Genomic DNA, 22,203 nt, shown 5'->3' with positions numbered 1-22,203 from the left:
CGGTGATTTGAAGAACACCTATACATACGCAAAAGGAAAAACTAAAGGAGGCAGCATGACAAAACAGTTAAGTTTTCTGCCCTATTACATACCATTTTATTTGTCCTAATGAGCAAAGCTAAACCTGTACAAGTTTGTACGTATCGCATCGAAAGAACTGTTCACTAGCTTAAAAAAACGAACAAAACATCAGAAACATTAAACTGATGGTCCTTTCTGCAAGTTCTGTGCTGGCAATATCGATATATCAGCTCAAAGCTCTCGAGAGGGGAAGAAACCGCAACAATGGCCGCACGGGCCATAGCGCCCCCTTTCGGGCCACCTGCGACTGGTGCCAAGCGTGTAACCATAGCAACCGCCGGGGCAGAATTCAAATTCCGCTATACAGAAACGTGAAGTTACAGCCATTAGTGAAGAATTAGATGTTTAAACAGTAAAGATAACCTGGATCAAAACTACATATACAGTGAAAGACATTGGTAAACATACATGACTGTTTAATTCAAGATCACATTTTTACATAGCAGAAATATTACACTCCAATCTACCAGTATGGCTTTTTCCAGGAACAGGTGGGTGTCTTCAGATTTAAAAAACCAAAAATGTTAGTTGTCTAAGGAAAGTAGAAAAAATTAGTTATGTTAAGAAGAATTAATATCAAGAAAATGAAAGTGAGATTAAAGTGAAGTTTGTAACATCAAGATAGACACCACTATGATTTCGTTTTGGAAGACATTTCACCTTCAATTTTATTATTTGTCATAACTGTGGCAGCATATTTCACCTGTGAACTTTCATCTTAGTATACTGAAAAATGAGGTGTCATTTTTTTAATTCAAAAGATTGAAATGCACCTGAGCAAAAAAAAAAAAAATAAAGTTCAAAGACTAAAGAAAGCATTTGCTTGAACACAGATTTGGCTTGTGGACATGCACAAAATTAAGAAAATGAAATAAACAAACAGTTTTTGGCACTTACCCACAGTAAGCTGTAAGGTGATTTAATAAAAGACAGCTAATAAAAGTGATCAGCTCAGAATGAAACTGTACAAGCCATTAGTTCACATTTAAACAATAAGTCTGATTGCAGTTTTGAGCACAAAAACATAACTTAAAATCCTATTTTATTCAAACTTGAAAAACTATATTGATTTTAAGTAGTTTAAATACATTCATTCCCAGTCAAAGTTTTACAGTAACTGATGATTTTCAATCCCACACACAACCAAGTTATAAATCCCTGAAACATGGATTTATTATAGGAATACTGATAAAACCTTTACAGAGATACAAATGATAGATCACATCGTGTCTTACACCTTAACGGTAAGTACTTGACCACCTTGGATTGGCAGATGCATCACTCCTACTGTCAGACTCTAACACCATCGTCTAAGACCAACTGGTTTAAATTGAATTCACAAGAGTTCGCAGTTACCTAAAAAAGATGTGGGTGGTTTTTTTTTTAAATCACACTATAAAATATTTATCTTCTAACCGGTATTTCGAAGCTTCTGGAAAGAGAATTACCCCGTTATAATGGGGACTAAACATACTACGCAAGGAGAGTCACTGTAGTGAATGTGAGAAAGTAATTTCAGAATCAGTGCCCCCGCAGAGGTTTAGTATACAGCAGTACTTCCCTTGACGTGAGTTAATTGGTGCATGTTTATCTGTGCATCTTAGGACCTTAGTCCACCAGTAGATCTTGGGACGCTTGAAGTTAATCTCATTCTGGCACTAAGTTTCTGTGGGGTAGGGCAATTTCCAAGTGAAAGGCACTCTGTTATAAGTGAAATCAGAATTATCTGCAATGCAAATGGACAACTTGTAACATATTGAAGAGAACTGCTGTAGCCTACATGAGGTCTATAATTAAGTACCTCCCTTAAAAAAGGTGGAAAAATATTTAGAAGAGCTGTAGTGCATGTGTTTGCATGCACACAGACACCAGCCACTGCACAAGCAGAGATCTTCCAAGTATCTCAGCTGTTGTTTGGTTTTTTTGGTTTCTTTTTCCCCCCAGTACTTGGGCAGAACCAAGCTTCTAAGGCTCAACTGCAGGTGACTTGCAGAACAGCCCATGGACCACCACTGCATTGCTTCCTGCAGCCCACAGCAAGCAGGTCTGGAGAATAAGTTGCAAGAGTCTCCAGCAGAACAAGAGCACGGGCACACACCATTAGTTTGTCCCGCTTATTATTTGTCCTCACACCTTTTCTTTTTTTCTCCCCTCCATGTAAAAAAAAAAAAAATTGATCTTGGGAATAAAGCTTTCCTTAAGAATAGGAAAACTCATGCTTGTTAGTCCAAATAAGGGATGTGCAAAACAGAAGTCATATCCCTGAGGCAAAGATCTTCAAGTCATGCCTAGCTTACATTGTCTATTCCTATTTCAAGCTGTTGAAATATTTGGCACAATGAGGCCTTGATCACTGACTGAGTCTCACGGCATTATCACAGTCTACATAATATATTTATATAATAAAGCAGAAGTTACAAATGCTTCATTCTCTCATTCTGTTTTGGTTTCTCACAGTTACTCATTAAAATCCCTTTACTTCTCAAGGGTGGCATTGGGCCTCCTGGGCAGGAAGGTAGAGTGACAAGCTTTTACTGTATTTAAAGGTTCCCACGAATACTAAGCACCTAAAAGAGCAATCACAGTTAGTTATTGGACTCGATATATGGAGTAACAGGGTAAAAATTAATACCCTGTTATATATAGATCAAAGGTAGGTGATTTACTAGTCTGTTCTTGACTCACATTACGAAAAGCATCCAGGGACATAAAAAAGTCATGTTGAAAATACTTCCAGTCTAAAACATTTAAGAAGCAAAGCTTGAAACCAAGTCTTTCCAGCTTTCCCTTTTAAAATATAAATTGCACTTTTTATACAAAGCAATTCAAAGTCTAAATTATAGTAAAAATTTGAAGCTGCCTTACTGTACCAAAGAGTATCTGTGTTCACCATCTGAAGTACAGGCAACTAGTTTTCCGCCATTCTGCATATAGAGCCACATGCTCTACACACTTCTGCTTTCAAAGGGCCTGCCATTAAATGCCATGCCACTGGGTGGGTACTGAACAAAAAAGAAAAGAAAAAAAAAGTAAGAGTTTAAGGCCTTTATCTCCACAAGGAGCTGAAAACTGTGTCACAACCCATGACCAATACTTAGTACACAAATTAGCACACTCCCACCCAGGGCTCTAAAAAAAAATAAAAAAAAAATCAGTCATTCTTTCTAATGTTTGTCACACATGACGATCATACCATCAGCAAGCAACAGTGCCATTTTAAGGTCTTCAAAAATTCATAGCAAAGGGCACTTCTGAGAAAGATAATCTTTAAGATTTGGTTTTAAAAATAGACACCACACTCACATTCAAGGGACATTCTTCACTTTTAGGCCTTTGTCACAAATCTGAATCTTTATTGTTCTGAAATAAATGCTATAAACATAAGACTCAAAACAAGAACTCCAACTTTCAGTCTCAGAAGAGGTGTGGTTCAATGCCCATATCACGTGTAACAAGAAAATTTCCTTAAAAAGGAAAAAAAAATACTGTAAAGTCTTTAAGAATGAAAATGCAATCCTTTGTTTTTCTCATTAGTTTGTGTACAGGTGGGCACCAAAAAAACTTATGCATTTTCTTTTGAATTCTTGCTATGACGCTTGACGAACTTTTTGCCATTCAACAAATTCATCCAGAAGTACAGGCCCTGCAAATGGATGAAACTTGGAGTTATATTTGCCAGTATCTTTCAAACATCTTCTCTTAAAGTGTGAACGTTAAAACTACTGGTCTAGGTAACATCTATGTCAATCCTATGGTCAAATACTTACTAAGGCTCAAAGATGACTGCAATCATTTCAATCCAAAGGTGGCAAAAAGTACACAAATAACACTACCCAAAACTATGGAAAAAAGTGTTCCTAACATCTGACAGGTACACTGAACTGAACGGAAAGCATAAAAATAAGGTTATATTGTAAAATTGGCACAACTACTTCTTTCTTCCTAGAGCTTTCAAAATTGCACATAATTAGAACACGGACCAAAATGGGATGTCTAATGCAATTCAGCTGTAGTATGATTGACTGTCAGCCAGGTGTAGAGTTCAGCCCCATGTACCAGCAGCCAGGCTGCTTTATAGTTAAACTAGAGTTTATTAGTATTTTATTAAATGGGAGTTTGCTGTTTATAATCCTACTTGCAAGTCTACAGTTTCATATAGCAAGCAGCTTCCCTAGATCCTCAACAGAATATAAGTTGGCTCAAGTACACCATCATACCCCTGACATATTACTACAATTACTATCTGCAGTTTGAAGATGGATGGTTTTTCTATGCATTGTGGGAGAAGTAGTATTTTATACCTTACAGCATTGTTTCTATTACAGAAATTTGTTTTATGCAAATTGAAAATACTGAAATGACAGTTAAATAAGTGTTATGAATACTTACATGCACCATCTTCATCATAGTTGCTAAGATCTGCATGGACAGTTCTGCTGAACTCTAGCACATTGTACCACTGATCCTTGTTCATAACTCTATACTTCGATTGCTAGGGAAAATAATTTCAGAACATTAAAATGTTAAGTGATATTTGGTAATGCTGCATCTCATTTCTCTCATTTTGTCTTCAATCAGTTCCTAACAAACCATTTAATGGGTAACAATGGCTACTATTACCTTGGTTTTCCATTTTTTAAAATGCTACATATGTACATATTTCATAGTTCTGAAACTACATAAAATGCTTTCTTGAAAGATCAGAGCAAAATCAAAATACCAGGGAATCAGGAAGTCACCGCTCTTGCACTTCAAAAACTGGTAAATTTTCATCTTGCCCTGAAGTGGTGCATACCTATCTTGGATATCTTTCCAGAATGAACGATTACAAAAATCTTCTTTTCTTCAGGGTGCAACACAGTATGATAAGGACATCTACTTTGCAACGTTAATACTGATTTGAAGCCAGGAAACAGTCTCAAGTCTAGTATGCTCAACCTACACATGTCCACATTACTAAGTCACTTGCAGCTGAGCTGACCAAAATCTTCCAGAGACAGCCAGAGCTCAGGGTGCCTACATACTGTATCTACACAAAGCAAACTTGAAATTCAGCACAGATGCAGCTGAAGAGACTACTGGGGATCAATTATTTAAAATTAAATTTACCTTTATAGTCTAATTAAAACAGAATTTTAGTTGCCTTTGATAAGAGAAGGGAGGGTGGGGCACAGAGAGGGAGAAAAAGATCTGTGATGCATACAAGAACATCATTGTTTCATAAGCACATCAAGGAAGGGAAGAGGAACCATGTGGATACATTCTTGAGCAAAACACAAACCACGAAACCTTTTCACAGCACAGCCCAACTACTATGCCATCATTCAGAAAGTCAAGGAAACCTGTACCTCCAGGTATTGGTAAAATACTGAAAACAGTGGCCAAGTTCTTCCAAGCAGAAGGGCTAACATGGATTTTGCAGTATCAATATCAAGACTTCGCTGGTCTTTATCCTAGGGTTGAATAAAGAAAGCACAAAAACCATTCAAGTACAAGCTCATTGGAAAATTACAGTAAGAACTCCTCTAACATTCCAGTAGCCTTACCCTTGCAAAATCAAAGGCATATCTGTAGATATTCTTAAAGGATGAAATGTCATTCAATTGTGACCGCAAGAAGTCGAATTTACTCTGTAATTTTTCTGTACAGTCACACCTTAAAGAAAAAAATTACATTAGAAGTTCAAAACAGAACATTTGGACAATGAAAAAAGTGCCAGTAAACATAAAAAATTAAAATCACCAAAATGCAATCATCAGGTGTACAGGAGTAGTACTGTGAAAGTGACTTAAAGAACACTGAACATGCTCAACATTTGCAGCTTACTGAAATGATGAATGCCTGGCTTCTGTAAGCAAGTTGAAAAAAAAAGTATCAGTAACATAACACAACGTTTCTGCTTTACTTCTCAAACAGTAGTCTTTTTATGCCACACTCTGCAATGTGTATTCATACCCAACACTACCTTATCTTTCAATGACTATGAAAGTTTGGAGAAGACAGTATTCAGTGTGCATTAAGGTGGTAAAATCCATCTGTAAATAAGGGCTTTATACCACATCTGTTTGGAAAAAAACCCAAACCCTAAACATACTTCAAGACTACATATTTACAAGTGGCAGGATTAAGCAGGCACTCTGCCAAACACACTAGGCTGCTTGTGTTTTATGACTGATAAATGCAAGCTCTGATAAGTGTATCACCTGGATTAGTCATTAGCTGAAAACTCACAGGCTGTACGAGAATGTACAGGTCTGCTAGGTTAACCCTTTGGCAGAAAATAAGATCTCCACGTCTTTTAGTTAGCAAGGACTTGTGTTTCCAAATAGACAATGGGTTAGATTCACCAACAATGGCAGAGGAGAACATAATTTACACATGCTAACGCTCTAGGAAATACTCACTCAAAAGAACAGTTGTTATACCACATTTTTTATAAAATATTAGCTGCCATGATTAAAAAAAAAAAAATTCCACCTTGCCCTGTGTCCTGCATGACAAAAGCAACAGTTTCAGAAATGCAGATGTACATAAATACTTCCTTTGGTAATGTGTCCCCCTTCTGGCAGCCTGCCTGTCAGAGAATACATTCGCATCTTTCACAGCTCCTTACGGACTTGTCACAGCAGCACACAGCAAGGGCCCTTCAGGAGTACAGACCAAAGCAGGTTGCCCAGATGCTGTACTTTGATGCTGTACTTTGCCCACAGCCGATACTTGCTGCTCCTCAGCTCTGCTAGCCTGTGCGTGCATGTCTGTCTGTCCTTCTGTCCCTCTCAGGTTGCGACACGAGAAACGCAGCAATTGCAGCTGATGGAGCCTTTTGTTATTTCTTGTCTCTAGCATCATCTGCCTAGAGCAGCACTGAGTCCCAGCCAAGATCAGTGCTAAATAAATAAAACTTTTAGCTAATTCAACTGCATGTTCAGATGACATGAACCAATATACTTTGCAATAAACTATGTATTAAATTAAAAAGAAATCATAGCATCATAGAATCTTTAAGGTTGGAAAAGACCTTTAAGATCATCAAGTCCAATCATCAATGCAATGCCACCATGCCGACTAAATCATGTCCCAAAGTGCCACGTCTACATGTCAAAAAAGCTTTGGTAAATTTAACTAAAAGTAAATTTATTTATTTTTTTTTGCTTCAGCCATCTAATTGGTCTATGTATTCTATTGTTTAACTCTTAAACCAGTATTATGCTGTGCTACAAAGGCATCTCATTTTATATTCATATCTCTTCTTTCTATGTTCAAACCTTCATACTGCAGTAATATTGTCCTCTACATTTGAGAGCAAATCTACCTATTTAACACCTAACTAAATGCTCATGTTGTTAGTGTATTAATAACATATATAAGCTACTTAAAGTGGGTTTACCACACATTTTGTCAAATATAATTGGACTGAGATTATTTATCATACCATGGATAAACACAACTTTCAGTATGTTTAAGTTTCCTACAAAATATTTTGTTAAAATTGTTCAATTAATCATAAATTTAAGTACAAAGTAAAATTCCTGTTACTGTCACCTGCACTACTGGCTATATGTATGTTAATGCAGAAGTGATTCTCTTGAAAAAGTTGGTATGAAGATGTGCAATTAGTATGCCTCAGGACTCCTGAGCTATTGTCAATGTATTTAAAACCAAACAGTCAAACGGATCACACTCAGACAGGCACCACCTTCCGAAGCCCGATGCAGGGACATATCTCTGTTAAAGCCATTGAAGGCATTTCCACACCTGGCCACTGACTTCCCTCACACTAGTGAGGTAAGGAGCTGTCAGACTCCTCTTTTGTAGAGATACAGCTGCTTGTGTGGCTGCACGATAAATAAGATGACTGAGGTCACCCATACTTAGAATAAAAAAAAGAAAATACTGTTAGGAAGATTAAGTCAGAACAACCTTCTAAGTAGCACAAGTGAATTAGCACCAATCTCCTGTACAGAGACTAGAAAAAGATGTGATTTCTCGAACTGCCTTTACTGAAAGATAGCATTAAATCAGGTTGCCTCAAGATCAACAAAGCTAGATATTAGCTTACAACATTCTCTTCACATCCCTGTATCATAACAAAACTTAAATTAGCACCACAAAGCAGTCCTATTTTGATTTCTGTTGAGGTAGAGAGTTCCTTTGAGGCATAGCTAACATGGACAGAGTGATGATTCAGTAATTCCTACTCAGATATTCCAATGTTTCATATTTGATAATTATTCACACATGCCTGCCTTTTACTAAAGAAAAAAATTAGTAAGACTTATATAAACATTAAACCAAAAGCATTTAATGGTAATATATAAAGTAGTTTGAAGGTCTTTTAATCTACAAAACAGGACCCCTGCCATCATCCTGCACTCCAGATGGACAAAAGGAAATGATACCCATCTAGCCCATCCACTCTCTTCAAGCATTGAAACAGGATCTTCTGAAATTTAGGTTCCATGTTATAACTGGAGCATATGGAGGTCCAAGGAAGTCATGGCTTAAGAGAGCAAAGGGACATCTTTTCCATGCCCTGACAATGCTATAGTTTCATTATGTCAACTGATTTACAGGTCTGGAGACCAGAAATCGTTTAGATTCCAGTATGCTACACTGGCATAAAAAAATTATTTACTTGGTGTTAGCCTCACAAACATTAACAGAAAGAAAGGCAATAAGAAGCAACAAGCGCATTGGAAAAGTAGCTGGTATTAGGCTATAATTAAAACCAAGCCAAATAAGTTGTTTTTACTAATAATTCTGCAAACAACAAGGAGTTACAAACCTGACTTACCTGCCTCTCTCTCATGTGGCTTCACTTGTACCTAAAAATGTGACATCATGACCTTATCTTTCCCACAGCTGGAATCTAATTTGGTGCTCTCCCCTTTACCTGGCCCCCTTTACCTCATTTTCCACAGCTCAACTTTAATGTAAAATTTGTCTCAAATTCTAAGATTAAGAAAAATAGCCAGAGAGAAGTACTCAGACAATGCAGCTGCTTACGCCTCACTTCCTTACACATGAAATTCTTTGTATTTATCTAGTTCAAACAATGACTTCTGTGGAGTTTAATAAAATAATGAATTGTAATCCTTCTTCCTTCACCTTCATTTTGTAACTAGATTTTTTTTTTCTTAGTAGGTCTGCAGAGCCAATTGACAAATACACTAGTATGCTTCTCCTTTAACTCAGATATGTAAAGTTAAATGCTCAACTCTAAGTTATTCACCCCCCAATGGCTTTAAAGCAAATGGAGATAAACAATCACTTCCTGAGGGCTGTTCATTTCATCTTAAAAAAGAGGTGTTTAAAATAGTTGAAATAAACTGCCCAGCAGAGGTAGGTACTTTGTTTCTCTCTGCTGACTATGAAAAGAGCTTCAGGTGATTAATTTAGATGCAGGCACCCAGCTTTCATTTATAGACACACACAGAGGGCAAAATTCACCCTACCAACATGACATACTAGAAACTTCACATTTGCAGGTTAAGTTGTTTAAGCCTCATTAGCTTCTACTTAGTGTTTGACCCACCTTAATTTTGACAGTGTATACCTTATCACGTGTTTATTTTTCCATTCCTCTCTAAAGAGCAAACCTCATCAGCATATCAAACAGCCACACACAAAAAGAATCACAGAACCTGTTAGGTTTGAAAAGACCTTTAAGTTCATCAAGTCCAACTGTTAACACAGCACTGCCAAGTCCACCATTAAATCATGTCCCTAAGCATGCCAGCATCCACACATCTTTTAAATATCTCCAGGGATGGTGACTCAAGCACTTCCCTGGGCAGCCTGTTCCAATGCTTGACAACCCTTTTGGTGAAGAATTTTCCTAATATCCAATCTAAACCTCCCCTGCTGCAACCTGAGGCCATTTCCTCTCGTCCTATTGCTTGTTACTTGGGAGAAGAGACCAACACTCACCTCGCCACAACTCCCTTTCAGATAGTTGTAGAGAGAGATAAGGTCTCCCCTCAGCCTCCTCTTCTCCACACTGAACAACTCCAGTTCCCTCAGCCGCTCCTCATTAAGACTTGTGCTCCAGACCCCTCACCAGCTTCGCTGCCCTTCTCTGGACACACTCAAGCACCTCAATGTCCTTCTTGTAGTGAGGGGCCCAAAACCGAACACAGTATTCAAGGTGCAGCCTCACCAGTGCCGAGCACAAGGGCACAACTGCTTCCATACTCCTGCTGGCCACAAGATTTCTGATACAGGCCAGGACACTGTTGGCCTTCTTGGCCACCTGGGCACACTGCCGGCTCATATTCAGCTAGCTGTCAACCAGCACCCCCAGGTCCTTTTCCACTGGGCAGCTCTCCAGCCGCTCCTCCCCAAGCCTGTAGTATTGCATGGGGTTGTTGTGACCCAAGTGCAGGACCTGGCACTTGGCCTTGTTGAACCTCATACAATTGACCTCAGCCCATCGATCCAGCCTGTCCAGATCCCTCTGCAGAGCCTTCCTACTCTCCAGCAGATCAACACTCATGCCCAACTTGGCATCATCTGCAAAATTCCTGAGGGTGCACTCGATCCCCTCATCCAGACCATTGATAAAGATATTAAACAGAACTGGCCCCAGTATTGAGCCCTGGGGAACACCACTTGTGACCAGCCACCAACTCAATTTAACTCCATTCACCACAACTCTTTGTGCTTGGCCACCCAGCCATTTTTTTACCCAGCGAAGAGTACACCTGTCTCAGCCACAAGTCGCCAGTTTCTCCAGGAGAATGCTGTAGGAGGCGCTGTCAAAGGCTTTACTAAAGTCGAGGTAGACAACATCCACAGTCTTTCCCTCATCCACTAGGTGGGTCACCTGGTCATAGAAGAAGATCAGGTTGGCCAAGCAGGACCTGCCTTTCATAAACCCATGCTGACTGGGCCTGATCACCTGGTTGTCCTGTATGTGCCACATGATGGCACTCAAGATGATCTGCTCCATAACCTTCCCTGGAACTGAGGTCAGGCTGACAGGCCTGTAGTTCCCTGGTCCCTCCTTCTACCCCTTCTTGTAGATGGGCTAACTTCCAGTCAATGGGGACCTCCCCAGTTAGCCAGGACTGCTGATAAAATGATGGCAAGTGGTTTGGTGAGCACTTCCACCAGCTCTGTCAGTACCTTGAGGGGATCTTCTCCAGCCCCATAGACTTGTATGTGGCTAAGTGGTGTTAGCAGGTCACTAACCACTTCCTCTTGGATTGTGGGGGCTTCATTCTGCTCCTCGTCCCCATCTTCTAGCTCAGGGGGCTGGGTACCCAGAGAACAACTGGTCTTACTGTTTAAGACTGAGGCAAAAAAGGCATTGAGTACCTCGGCCTTTGTTACTTATGTTTCTCTCCTGTATCAAATAAAGAAGGGAGCCCTCCTTTTGTTGCTAATGTATTTATAGAAACTTTTTTTTTTTTAATGTCTTTTAGGACAGTAGACAGATTAAGTTCTAGTTGAACTTTGGCCTTTCTAATTTTCTCCCAGCATAACCTCACAACACCCTTATAGTCCTCCCTAGTGGCCTGCCCCTTCTTCCAAAGGTCATAAAGTTTCCTTTCCCGCCCCTCCTAGTTCCAGCCAAAGCTCTCTGTTCAGCCAAGTTGGTCTTCTTCCCCACCAGCTCATCTTTTGGCACATGGGGATGGCCCACTCCCGCACCTTTAAAATTTCCTTCTTGAAGAAGGTCCAGCCTTCCTGGACTCCCTTTGCCCTTCAGGACTGCCTTCCAAGGGACTCTGTCAACTAGGCTCCTAAAGAGGCCAAATTCTGCCCTCTGGAAGTCCAAGGTAGCAATTCTGCTGGCATCCCTCCTTTCTTCTCCAAGAATCAGAAACTTTGATTTTGTGATCGCTGTGCCCAAGACAGCCTCCAAGCATCACATCATCCCCAAGACCTTCTCTGTTCACAAACAGCAGGTCCATCAGGGAGCCTTCCCTAGTTGGCTCACTCATCAGCTGTGTCAGGAAGTAATTTCAAGATTCAGGCACCCAAATGTTGGTTGGCATCTAACTGTAGATTAGGTTTAGGTGTCTTAGCTTTAGGTGTTGCCATTCATAGAGGTCTAGCCAACCAACCCATAAGAACAATTCACGTGACCAGTCACTAGGTCTTAGGGCAAACTGAATACCATCCTAGGGTCCACTACATTGACTAAATCTCCAAAAATTGCAGTAAGAGTTTAGGAAATCCATCTTTTACAAATAAACCACACATTTAGCTGTCTTACTATGGAGCCGAATCCCATCCAACCCTGTTCATGCAATTATGTTATATAACATTTCACGTATTTTGAAATAAGGATTCTGTAAAGGATTCTGTAACGTAACTCTGACTTAAGATACACTCTTGCCTTTTAATGCATTTTAATGTAATTTTTTCATGAAAAAATTAAAAAAAGTGTGCAAGAATATAATAATACTCTATTGCTTTAAAAGCATAAAATACTTATCCTTCAAAACTTCTGTCAAACCTTTCAAGAGAAACTAGATTCCCCCATTCCAGATGGAATCCCATAATATGATCCTCCCTTTCCAATAAGCACAAACAGCACAAGTCTACAGATTTATATTCTCTTTTTAAACCAATGAATCTTGAATTCCTTTACATGACTCTCACTGCTTCACCCAGCTGCTTCATTCTACAGCCTGCTATTAGAGCACACCCAGGGGAAGCAAAACATACAGGTTAACTGGTTTAGGCTTAGGCAAGTGCTCCGATTACAAGTCTGTTTATATAAAAATGCACAGCAGTACTGTATTTTCCTTCTTAAACACATTTATCCTACTGCATGACACAAATCGCAGCAGATTGTTAGAAACAAAGTCTGTAATACTGGCTCTGAAGAGGTGCCTGATTTCATACATCTTTGTGCTTGCATTCTGCTAGACTGGATAACTCTTGAGAGCTTCCATCTGGGCATAAAAACTAAGTACTTCAGAGAAGTGACCATATTATACCTATTCACTGTATCTAAAAATTTATGCACCCAGAATTTAATCTCTGTCATCCTGAATTTCAGGCAATTAAATTTAGTAAGATTGCAATTAAATTAAGAGCTTCTGATAGTCACAAACCAATCAGGGCGTCTATCAGAAGCCAATCCCAAATGAAATAAGACTTGTGCAAGACAGTCGGGCCAGAGCCACTTACCCTCTGGTTATTTGAGACTATGAAATATCTGCCCAATACAATTTCCCAAACCAATTCACAACTGATAGGGCAATTGTGCAAACTCCAAGGGTCAAATCAGCCCCTCTCTCCCACCATTCTGTAGCTGCAACAGTAGCTCCATGACATTTTTAATATTGAATGCAGTGTCTTAACAAGTCACCCTTAAAACATTCATGTACCATAAGTAGTTTAATGAAAAACAAACAAGAAGTGACAACTGCACTAAGCCTCACAAAAAGCTGATTAATTTCATGAAAGTAACAACCTCTTTAGGTGGGGCATTATCCCACCTAAAATTCTTACAAACTGAAGGTTTGCAAAGTTTATTTATAAATTTAAAAAATGTTATTTAACCTAAGCATTAAGCGTGGCTTCTGATCTGCATCTAATAGATACCACTAACAACCAAAATTACTATCAAAGCAGTTCTCATCTATAAAGCTTAGAAATCAGTAAAAACTTTTTAGAATACCAGTGCTGAGATATACTTATGGGTATCTCCAGATCTACTTCTTTGTGTCTGGCTAACTGGAATGATATTTTAACATATTTTCTGCAAGAAAAAGAAGACAACAAAGCCTGACTTATTAGGGTTAGACAAAACTTTATCATTTGAGTGAACTCGTCAGATTCACAACTTGATCAACAGTTGTTGACCGAAACCAGATGTAAAAACAAGAGTTTCTGTGTATTATTGCCAATGCACAAGAAACTGAGGGCAAGAATAAATTAAGCTACTGGCACAAACATAAAATCAGAACATTTTATTATGTATGTAAAACCACTCTTACTGTAATGAGGTCATTCCTTTTAACCATTCTTCCTTGGTAAAAAATCCCATGCTTTCAGCCTCTAGTTTCCAGGCTAAAACTAACATAATAATCTAGGGGAAAAAAAAAGTGGGGGAGAAAAAGGAGTCAGTACGTAACAAAAGGCTGATATCTAGATGTCCCAGTACGTAACAAAAGGCTGATATCTAGATGTCCCAGAAGAATAAGCATTCAAACATTCTAGCAACTGTTGTACATGCTTGCACTTTATATTTGTTAGCATTTAATAATTCAGCTATGTGCCATCTTTCTCAGTTTCAATTTCTGAAAATGCAGTATTACTATAATAAAACAACCAAAGAGCCTCACACACCAGCCATGAATAGTTGATGTATTCAGCTGAAATACCTCAGAGCAGCTCCTAAAAGCAGGAAGATCAACAACTTTGCTTGCTGAAGTTAAAGAGTTTTACAGAGAACTTAATCTTATCCAATACCCCCTTTTAACGTGTTATTAGTATCATTCAAGAAACCTACATTTTCAGGCTCAACACCGATGTCTTCGCAGAACTTTTCCATTCCTTCAGGCCCCACAACTTCATCAGGACCTTCAAAGCCAAAAAGAAGCCACTAAGTAACATCCACTGCTCACAAGGGTTACACACAACAATGATCAGACTATATTGCATACAAGCTATCTTTGAAAACACTGAATTACACTATTAAGTAGCTTTTATGTTAGAATCATTTTACCAACTGCAATGTGGAGACATGCATATTACATATAAAGTAACACTATGAACTAAAAGCAAAACTAACCCAAAACTTTCATGTTGTGCACTACCTCCCCACAACAGCAGACAAGCTATTTTAGGTTGCATATGCAAGTTTTCAAAAGACTCTACTGAGTTTCCCATTTACGTAGCTCAACTCCAGTAGCTGAGGTGGTCAATTGTTTTTAAGACAACTTGGGTACCGCTACTCTGTGTTGAAGTTACTCTATAAATAGTGATCTTCAAAAAGTTATTTTATCAACAATGAAAAAAATTAATTCCATCTGAGCTATTACAGATATTACTCTTTCAATGATGTTAACATTATGGGGTTGCACTAACACAGAAGAAGACGAACCTTCAAATAATGTAAGGTTAGTTTTATGATGCTGAGTAATATGAGGAGAGTGATTAAAAATAAATCAGAAAAATGCTAAGCATGTTAGCCATGTACAAAGCAGAAAAAGGTTTATGACCGCAATGAAAATAACTTGATTAGGACAAAACCAGTTAGTGTTACACTGTCACTTTCCCATTTTAACACAAAGAAAGCCTCTAAAACCCAGCAAAACAGCTTATTTAAGGAGCACATACAGACACACTCTACAATGCTTTGTTTCTCCGAATCTCTCTCTGGTGTCAGTTATTTCTGCTAAGCCTGTTCCAAAAATTACTCCTACTGGGCAACCAAATATTGTTAGAAGGCCCTTTAACATGCTATTTTGATGTGTCTTGAATCATTATGTTAACATTATTTTAGTGAGTATGAATGCATGTAAAAGGTAAAGGCTTTATCTTCCAAAACATGCCATTTTATGATTTTTGTCAAATTTTGCTATTTATACATAGACAGAACAGTCTTTTTGTTTTTCTTTTTCTCCCCTTGATGATACCTGTCTCCACTTCATCTGTATCCGCTGCTGTTATTGTAAGCAGAATTATTTTTAAGAGTTTGGATAATATACTTTGAACGATTACTCACTGTGAGGTAAGAACATAGTCAATAAAAACTATGAGAATGGCTACTTTTACAGGAAAACAAAATGCAACTGACATTTAAGATCCTGAATCCCTACCTCTTGAAAAATGTTGCAAAGAACATTTTGCCTAGGTAAGCAAGGCAAAACACTGCCATCTGGTTTTGAGAAGCCCTTACATAGAATGTTAATGTTACATACAATGTTAAAAAAATTGCAAGTTTAAGTTATGAAGAGAAACACATACAAGCATTCACTGGTAACGACAAGTATGAACTTGAATCAATGACCAGAAATTATAGGTACAATTATATGTGTGTGTGTATAATTTTCTCTTTTAATGGAAACATTTAATCTCCTATGGTGTACAGTTTTGCTGGAATTCTGTTTTATGCTAGAAACATGGTATATTTTGATTACTGGTTAGCTAACAAAAGTATAACCTCCTACACTCAGTTCTTGACTCAACAACAAAAACAAAATTCACGGGCCTTAAAAAAGAGCATGTGCAGGCACATTTACCAGAAGAAAATTAATGGAGAATTATTATTTTCCTCAGAAAAGACTGCTTACTCCAAAAGAGTATGCCTCAAGCCTAAATTAGAAAGACGATTACTGGAATCAGGAGTAGTTCATTATTGTGGAAACATTGCAAAGAAAATATCAGTTCTGATAAGTATATGCAAACCAATTGCCAGCAGATAAATCATCAACTCATTTCACACTGAGAACTGGCCATTAATGAGTTTTAATCACCAACTAGTAATGATGGACTTCAAGTAGTGACTAAACAAGAAAACAAATTAATAACATTTTACAGATCCTGATTTTCTAACCATGTAATTGGTAAACAAATGGTATTAATAGTCTAATAAATTCTGCAAAATACACTGCATATTCACTGAAAGCAACTATTACTTGGCTAGCAATTCTGATTTATTTGAGAGAGGCTACTTCTAACACTTTTGAATGAAACATTTGTTATTTAGTGTATCAAAAATGTTAGGACAGATTCTCAGATAGGAAGAACAGTATAAGCATCTATTATTTTATTTTGTAAAACAAGAGGCTTAAATCATGAACTGTTTCATTATCCTACCGATCTGATTGTAAACAAGATCCAGTTAGATGAATAAACTTCTACCTAAACTACGTCTCAATGTTCTGACTTCTTTTGTTTATTTCAAATCAAGAAGTAGAATCATTCTGTATATCCTGGTTCAACACTGTACTGTCCAACATCAGTTATTTTGAAGAATGTCATTTTGAAGAATGCCACGGTTAAGTTATAAAGCATAGAGTAAAGAAAAGTAAAAAAGAACAAATACTGAAAAGGCAATAGTAAAGGCTATACTAATTCAAGTGCATGTTATAAGAAAGAAAATACGGACATATTTTTATGTCTACATCAGCATAAAAAAGCAAAATGCAAATAATATTTGATGTATTTCTTTGTTTTAAACAAAACCATATAGTTTTAAATATGAATGCATTGCATATTACCTGCATATTCATAAAACCAAGCCAGGCACTTCTTGCTTGAAAAATGTTCCTCTCCACTTATTACTTTACCAGGGGCTTGTGACCTGCAATAGCTTATAGAAACACAAGGATGATACATGTTACTTTAATATGAGAAAGGGGAAAGAATTAAAAATTAAATTCCAAATTATTAGTTCAAGCTATTGAAACTGTTTCACAAAGTCAATATACATCAACAAAGAAGCTGAGTTTGTTAAAGGGCAACTGTCTGTCATCCTATTTCAACACTCGTTGGAACATAAAATTACCTTGAAATACAACCCTCTCATAGCCCAATTTATTGCAACTATTACTTTGCCTGAAATGCAAAAGTACTGTTATCTTTTCGCTATTAGACCAAAAAACCCACATACAGATGGTCAAAATATCACTATTCATTAATTCAAATGCATTATTATCTACTTATATTCATACACAAAGGCATTTAATGTTAGGTCTCCAATAAGCAGCGTGATCTTCAAGAGTGCTGAATATGCACAGATCCCCATTTAGGTCAACAGGAACTGCAGAGTTTGACATATTTAAAAACGCCAGGCTATTTATAGTTAAGCATCCAAATTTGGGAAGAAAACCTGGTCAATTTGTTTACATTAAACAGGTACCTCAATATCTGTAAATTCTATAGATGTTTGGTATACCTACCAGAATACCAATATGCAATCTATGGTACGATTGCATAAATCTGGTGAAACTGCTCAGCACATACAGCTTCCCCCCAACATTGTCTTCATTATGTGACACACAACTCAGTTTGCCTACAAATTGAATTTTCACGATTTATCTTTCTTTAAAAGAATACACAGAATAACTGATTTCTTCCACTAAAAACACTGACCACATTAGTCAGTAAGGAGTTGCAGCACCTTTTCAATGCACACTCCTTTTAAATACAAGTTACAGACTTTTAGAACAAGCTAAGATTATTCCTAAGAATGAGGTGAAAGTTAATCATATGAGAGGATTTAAAATTATGCAGCTCCTACTTCACAATTTTAAAATGAAAACATCAAGCAGGAAAATAAATTGTTCAATTCTGAGAGGCGGTGAACAACTTTATCTCCCATGTATTGCTTTAAGCTTCACTGGAAAAGAAAGCAACACTCTCCAAGATGAAGTCTCATGTGCTGAAAGCTACAATTAAAGATGTACTGTAGACACACATCCATTAAACTGCCATTAAAAACACAAGGCTCTAAAAAGAAATAGAGCCGTACAATATGCTATTGCTTGTTGCTTTTATCCAGTTTAACATATATGCATTTTTAATCACTGGTTTTATTAAAGAATATTACCAATATATTGCTATATAAGAATTCCATGTAAAAAATGCTCAAGAATCTAACATTTTGTGATCAGCTAGTATGAACTCTCATTTACAGCATAGTTTTTGCCTAACGATCCATCAGCTTCCTGTAGAGTCTTTGTTTTTTTTTTTAAAGGAGCTTTCAAAAGATTTTTTTTTTTTTAAGTAAAATACATAAAGATCATAAGATTTTTGTCAGCGGTGTTTAAGACAGATGAACTGAAATTGGAACAGATGCAGAGAAGAGCTTACGATGAGCACAGAAACTGAAAAACGGTACTACAAACCCAAATTCAGCTTGTTTAATTTAACAAAACGAAGTATGAGAAAACACAAGCGCTCACTCCAAACACACTATGAGGCAGAACTGTGAGGGAGGAGTGTTATATAAAGGATAATGCAGGCACAAGAACGGTTGTTAACTGGCTATGTACAAATTTAGACTGAAACTAAAACATTATTCATGACCACAGAAAGTGAGCTCTGGATAACTGTTATCCAAAATGAAAAGTCATAACAAAATAAAAGCCTGGCTACTTCTAGGCTCAAGCTTGGTCAACCTGTGAGCAAGGCCATATGCCACACTTTCATGCAATAGCCATTCCCGCAGCGTTGATTTCATAAGTCCTTTATATTCTTATGTCCTCAGGACGTTTGTCGTAACTAATGGTTTAGTGACATACTTAACAAGTTCTAATAGATGAAGAAGGCATAGTTACTTTAGGGAAGCCACACGGGAAGCTCCTGCTACACCTAATGGTTTATCATTCTAATGGTAATTTCGGGTATCACGGCATAAGTAGTCTTTTTATGGCAGTCAATGAACAAGACGCTTCAGACTCTTGTATTTATTAGAAAAACCTTTTCTGATTTTGTTTTGGGCGTGCTGACCTCTCTTTCCATCTCACTAGGGAAGAAAACCAAACCAAACCAAACCAAAATGCCGAACAAAACAAGAAAACCGAGACGACCTAACGCGAGGGACTCCGAGCACTGGCAACCGGAGAGCGAGGAGAGCTGCCTACCACACGCAGAAGGTTAGAAGGAGCATGGGGACGAACGCTGGAACTCGCCCTACCGGCGCAGCTCCCACCAGCACGACCGGGGCCCACACCGCGCCCGCCGCACAAAGGGACGTCGCAGCCCAGGGGCACGCGGCACGGTGCGGTACGGTGCGGAGCGGAGCCGCCGCACGGCCGGGACCGCCAAGGCCCCCCGCCCGCAGGGCAGCGGCCCGTCCCCGCGCCGCTCGCCCGGGACGTGACAGCGACAACAGTCGCCGCCGCGGGCCGGGCCCGATCGCCGCTGCCCGCCCCGGGCGGCGCCGCGCCGCGAGACGGTACCTGCCGAGTTTACATTTCTTGAGGCCGGTGTCATCCGCCGCTGCAGCCGCCGACCCCGAGGACTTCCTCTTCTTCTTCACCGGCATCGTCTTGCCTCGGGGCGGGGACCGCCCCGCTGCCGGGGCCCGCAGCCGAGGCCCCCCCCCGGGCTCACCGCCTCCCCGGCCGCCGCCGCCTCCCTAGACCGGCGGCGAAGAGACGAGAGGAGCCCCGTCCTGCCGTGCTCCTCCCCACCGTCACCGGGCCCTGCCGCCGCCCCGCTCGCCGTGCGGACAGGCCTCGCCGCCGCACCGGTCCCAGAAGCGGGTGTCGCACCCGGGGCAGGAGCGGAGAACCGGGCGGTAGCGGCTGCTCAGGGAACGGCGAGCGACCCGGACACAGACACCGCTGAGCAGGAAGTGACAACACCGCCGGGGCGGTTCCGCCGCCGGGGCCCCGCCTTCGAGTAGGCGGGGCTAGGGTCGCGTCCTTCCCGCCGTGAGGCCCCGCCCCGCCCTCAGCCCCACCCCGGTACCGGGCGCGGGAGTGCCGGCTCGCTGTGGGGCGTGAGCTCTCGGGGCCGTTCGCCCGGGCGGATGGCACGGAGCGCGGCTGGCGGCGGCGGCGGCGGGGGGGGCAGGGCGAGCAGGAAGAACACGGGATGTGTGGCCGTTATGGCGCGTGTTCACAGGAAAATAAAGCGGGGAAACGCGAACCCTTCGTTCGGGAGGCGCTCGGGCGGGCGCTGCCAGGAGGGCCGGGTCGGTCGCTTGCGGAGGGCCGCAGGCGGCGGCGCGGCCGATGGCCGGGTTTCGGAAAAACTGCGGCGGGCGGAAAAGATGCTCTTGCGCCGTAGAGACGCTCTTCGAGGGACCGGCTGGGAGCGCTGGCAGGCGCTGAACGCAAGCCCGCGCTGACTGGCGGAACCACTGGGGACCGCAAGCACGCGCTCCTGGTCGCGAGTGTGCCGCGGGCAGCACCAGCCAGTTCGCCGCGGGGCTTCTGGTGCGAAGCATCAACGCGATCGCCATTCATCGCGATTCAGATTGATTCCACGGTAGTAGCTGTTGGTGTCGCTACTGCACGCTCATGGCTCTTAGCCCGCTGCCGCACGCAGCCCGCTGCCCGGTCTGGCTAGGGAAGCCGGGGGCCGCGGGAGGGTGTCGGTGGCGGGACCACGCTCTTTCGCGGCGCCCTGCTGCTGCCGGCCGGCGTCCGGGAGCTCTCAGCGCCCGCCCGCCGCCTCCTGGGGCCGGGCCCGCAGCCGGGGCAGCCGTCCCGCCGCCTTGTGGTGCCGAAGCAGCGCCAGCCGGGGAACCGCCGGTTCGCTAGCGACAACTGATCGGTAACGGGGGCGGGGGGGAAGGGGAAGCACCCCACGTACCGCCGTGCCCCTGACACAGCAATGCGGCTGACGGTACGGGAGAGGCGCTCCGATGACGCCGAGAGGAAAGCCATGCAGCAGGAGGCGGTGCGGCCCCAGGGCGGCCTGCAGAGGGCGCGCGCCGCCAGAGCACCGCCCAGCACCACCTTTCGGGGCGTGGCGTCGTTCTGCCCCGCCCGCCTCGCTCAGCCAGGCGTGCCTGCCGATTACCGAGCGCGTCGACCGCTGCCTGTCTACCCGCCGGCGGCAGCGGCGCGGCGCTTGCCCGTCGCCACCCGGACCAAGCTCGCGAGGGCGCCAGGGCCGCCATTTTCAGTCACCATAGTGACGGGTCCTGGCAACGCAGGGACGCCGGGAGAACTCGGGCCTCGCCCCGTACCCCAGCGTGAGCCGCCGTCCTTCCCGCCGCCCGCCTTTTGGCTCTGCTCCCGTCAGCCCTCCACGTACTCCCGTGGGGTGCTGGATCCACCCCCGTCTTGAGCCGGCCGGGCGGGGGTGCGTCCTGCCAGCATGGCCGCGGAGGGAGACAAGAGGAAGCGCTTTATTTCAGCCACGGCTGCTAACTACTTCGGACTGGATCCAGCAGTGGGTCCCGCTGCCGTGGCCGCGGGGTTGCATTCCCGTCCGGAGCTGACCAACTTCCTCGACGACGGGAGTGAGTTCCTCCTCGTTGTGCAGCACTCGGGCAACCAGCTCACGGCATCCAACAAGGTACGGTCGCGCCCAGCCGCCTTCGGATCCAGCGTGTCCATCGCGTCCCGATGTGCGAGTGGGGATGCAGAGCCTGGCGTCCAACCCAGGTTTAGTGGTCATAAAAGATTGGTATCTGATTTGGGAGACATCTTCCTGCTGCAAGTGTCTGTGCTGGTCTCAGTGGCTGCTGCA

The 22,203-nt window shown here is 41.7% G+C and overlaps 2 protein-coding genes across 3 annotated transcripts in view; one reads left to right on the top strand and one right to left on the bottom strand.

Moving 5' to 3' along the window:
* Positions 1–3,668: 3,668 nt before the first annotated feature.
* Positions 3,669–20,041, bottom strand: DCUN1D5 (defective in cullin neddylation 1 domain containing 5; the record flags this gene model as incomplete). Of its 2 annotated transcripts, none has more annotated exons than XM_082005809.1 (8): positions 3,669–3,724; positions 4,471–4,573; positions 5,430–5,534; positions 5,628–5,736; positions 14,040–14,131; positions 14,555–14,625; positions 17,271–17,362; positions 19,956–20,041. In XM_082005809.1, 8 exons carry the CDS (start codon positions 20,039–20,041, stop codon positions 3,669–3,671), a joined length of 714 nt encoding a protein of 237 aa, XP_081861935.1. The 2 variants fall into 2 exon arrangements, with proteins under 2 accessions (XP_081861935.1, XP_081861936.1); XM_082005810.1 differs by having other exon boundaries at positions 17,271–17,353.
* Positions 20,042–21,828: 1,787 nt separating this feature from the next.
* The window catches only part of DYNC2H1 (dynein cytoplasmic 2 heavy chain 1), a gene marked incomplete at both ends in the record, with an annotated part of 192,488 nt that continues 192,113 nt past the window's right edge, over positions 21,829–22,203 (top strand). Inside the window, one exon of the mRNA XM_082012188.1 lies at positions 21,829–22,029. Within this exon, the coding sequence (XP_081868314.1) occupies positions 21,829–22,029 (201 nt within the window). The remainder of the gene's footprint in view (positions 22,030–22,203) is intronic.

The sequence above is a fragment of the Phaethon aethereus genome (genome assembly GCF_964289735.1).
Source record: "Phaethon aethereus genome assembly, chromosome: 1".
Lineage (NCBI taxonomy): Eukaryota > Metazoa > Chordata > Aves > Phaethontiformes > Phaethontidae > Phaethon > Phaethon aethereus.
This window is presented reverse-complemented; position numbering and strand designations above follow the sequence as displayed.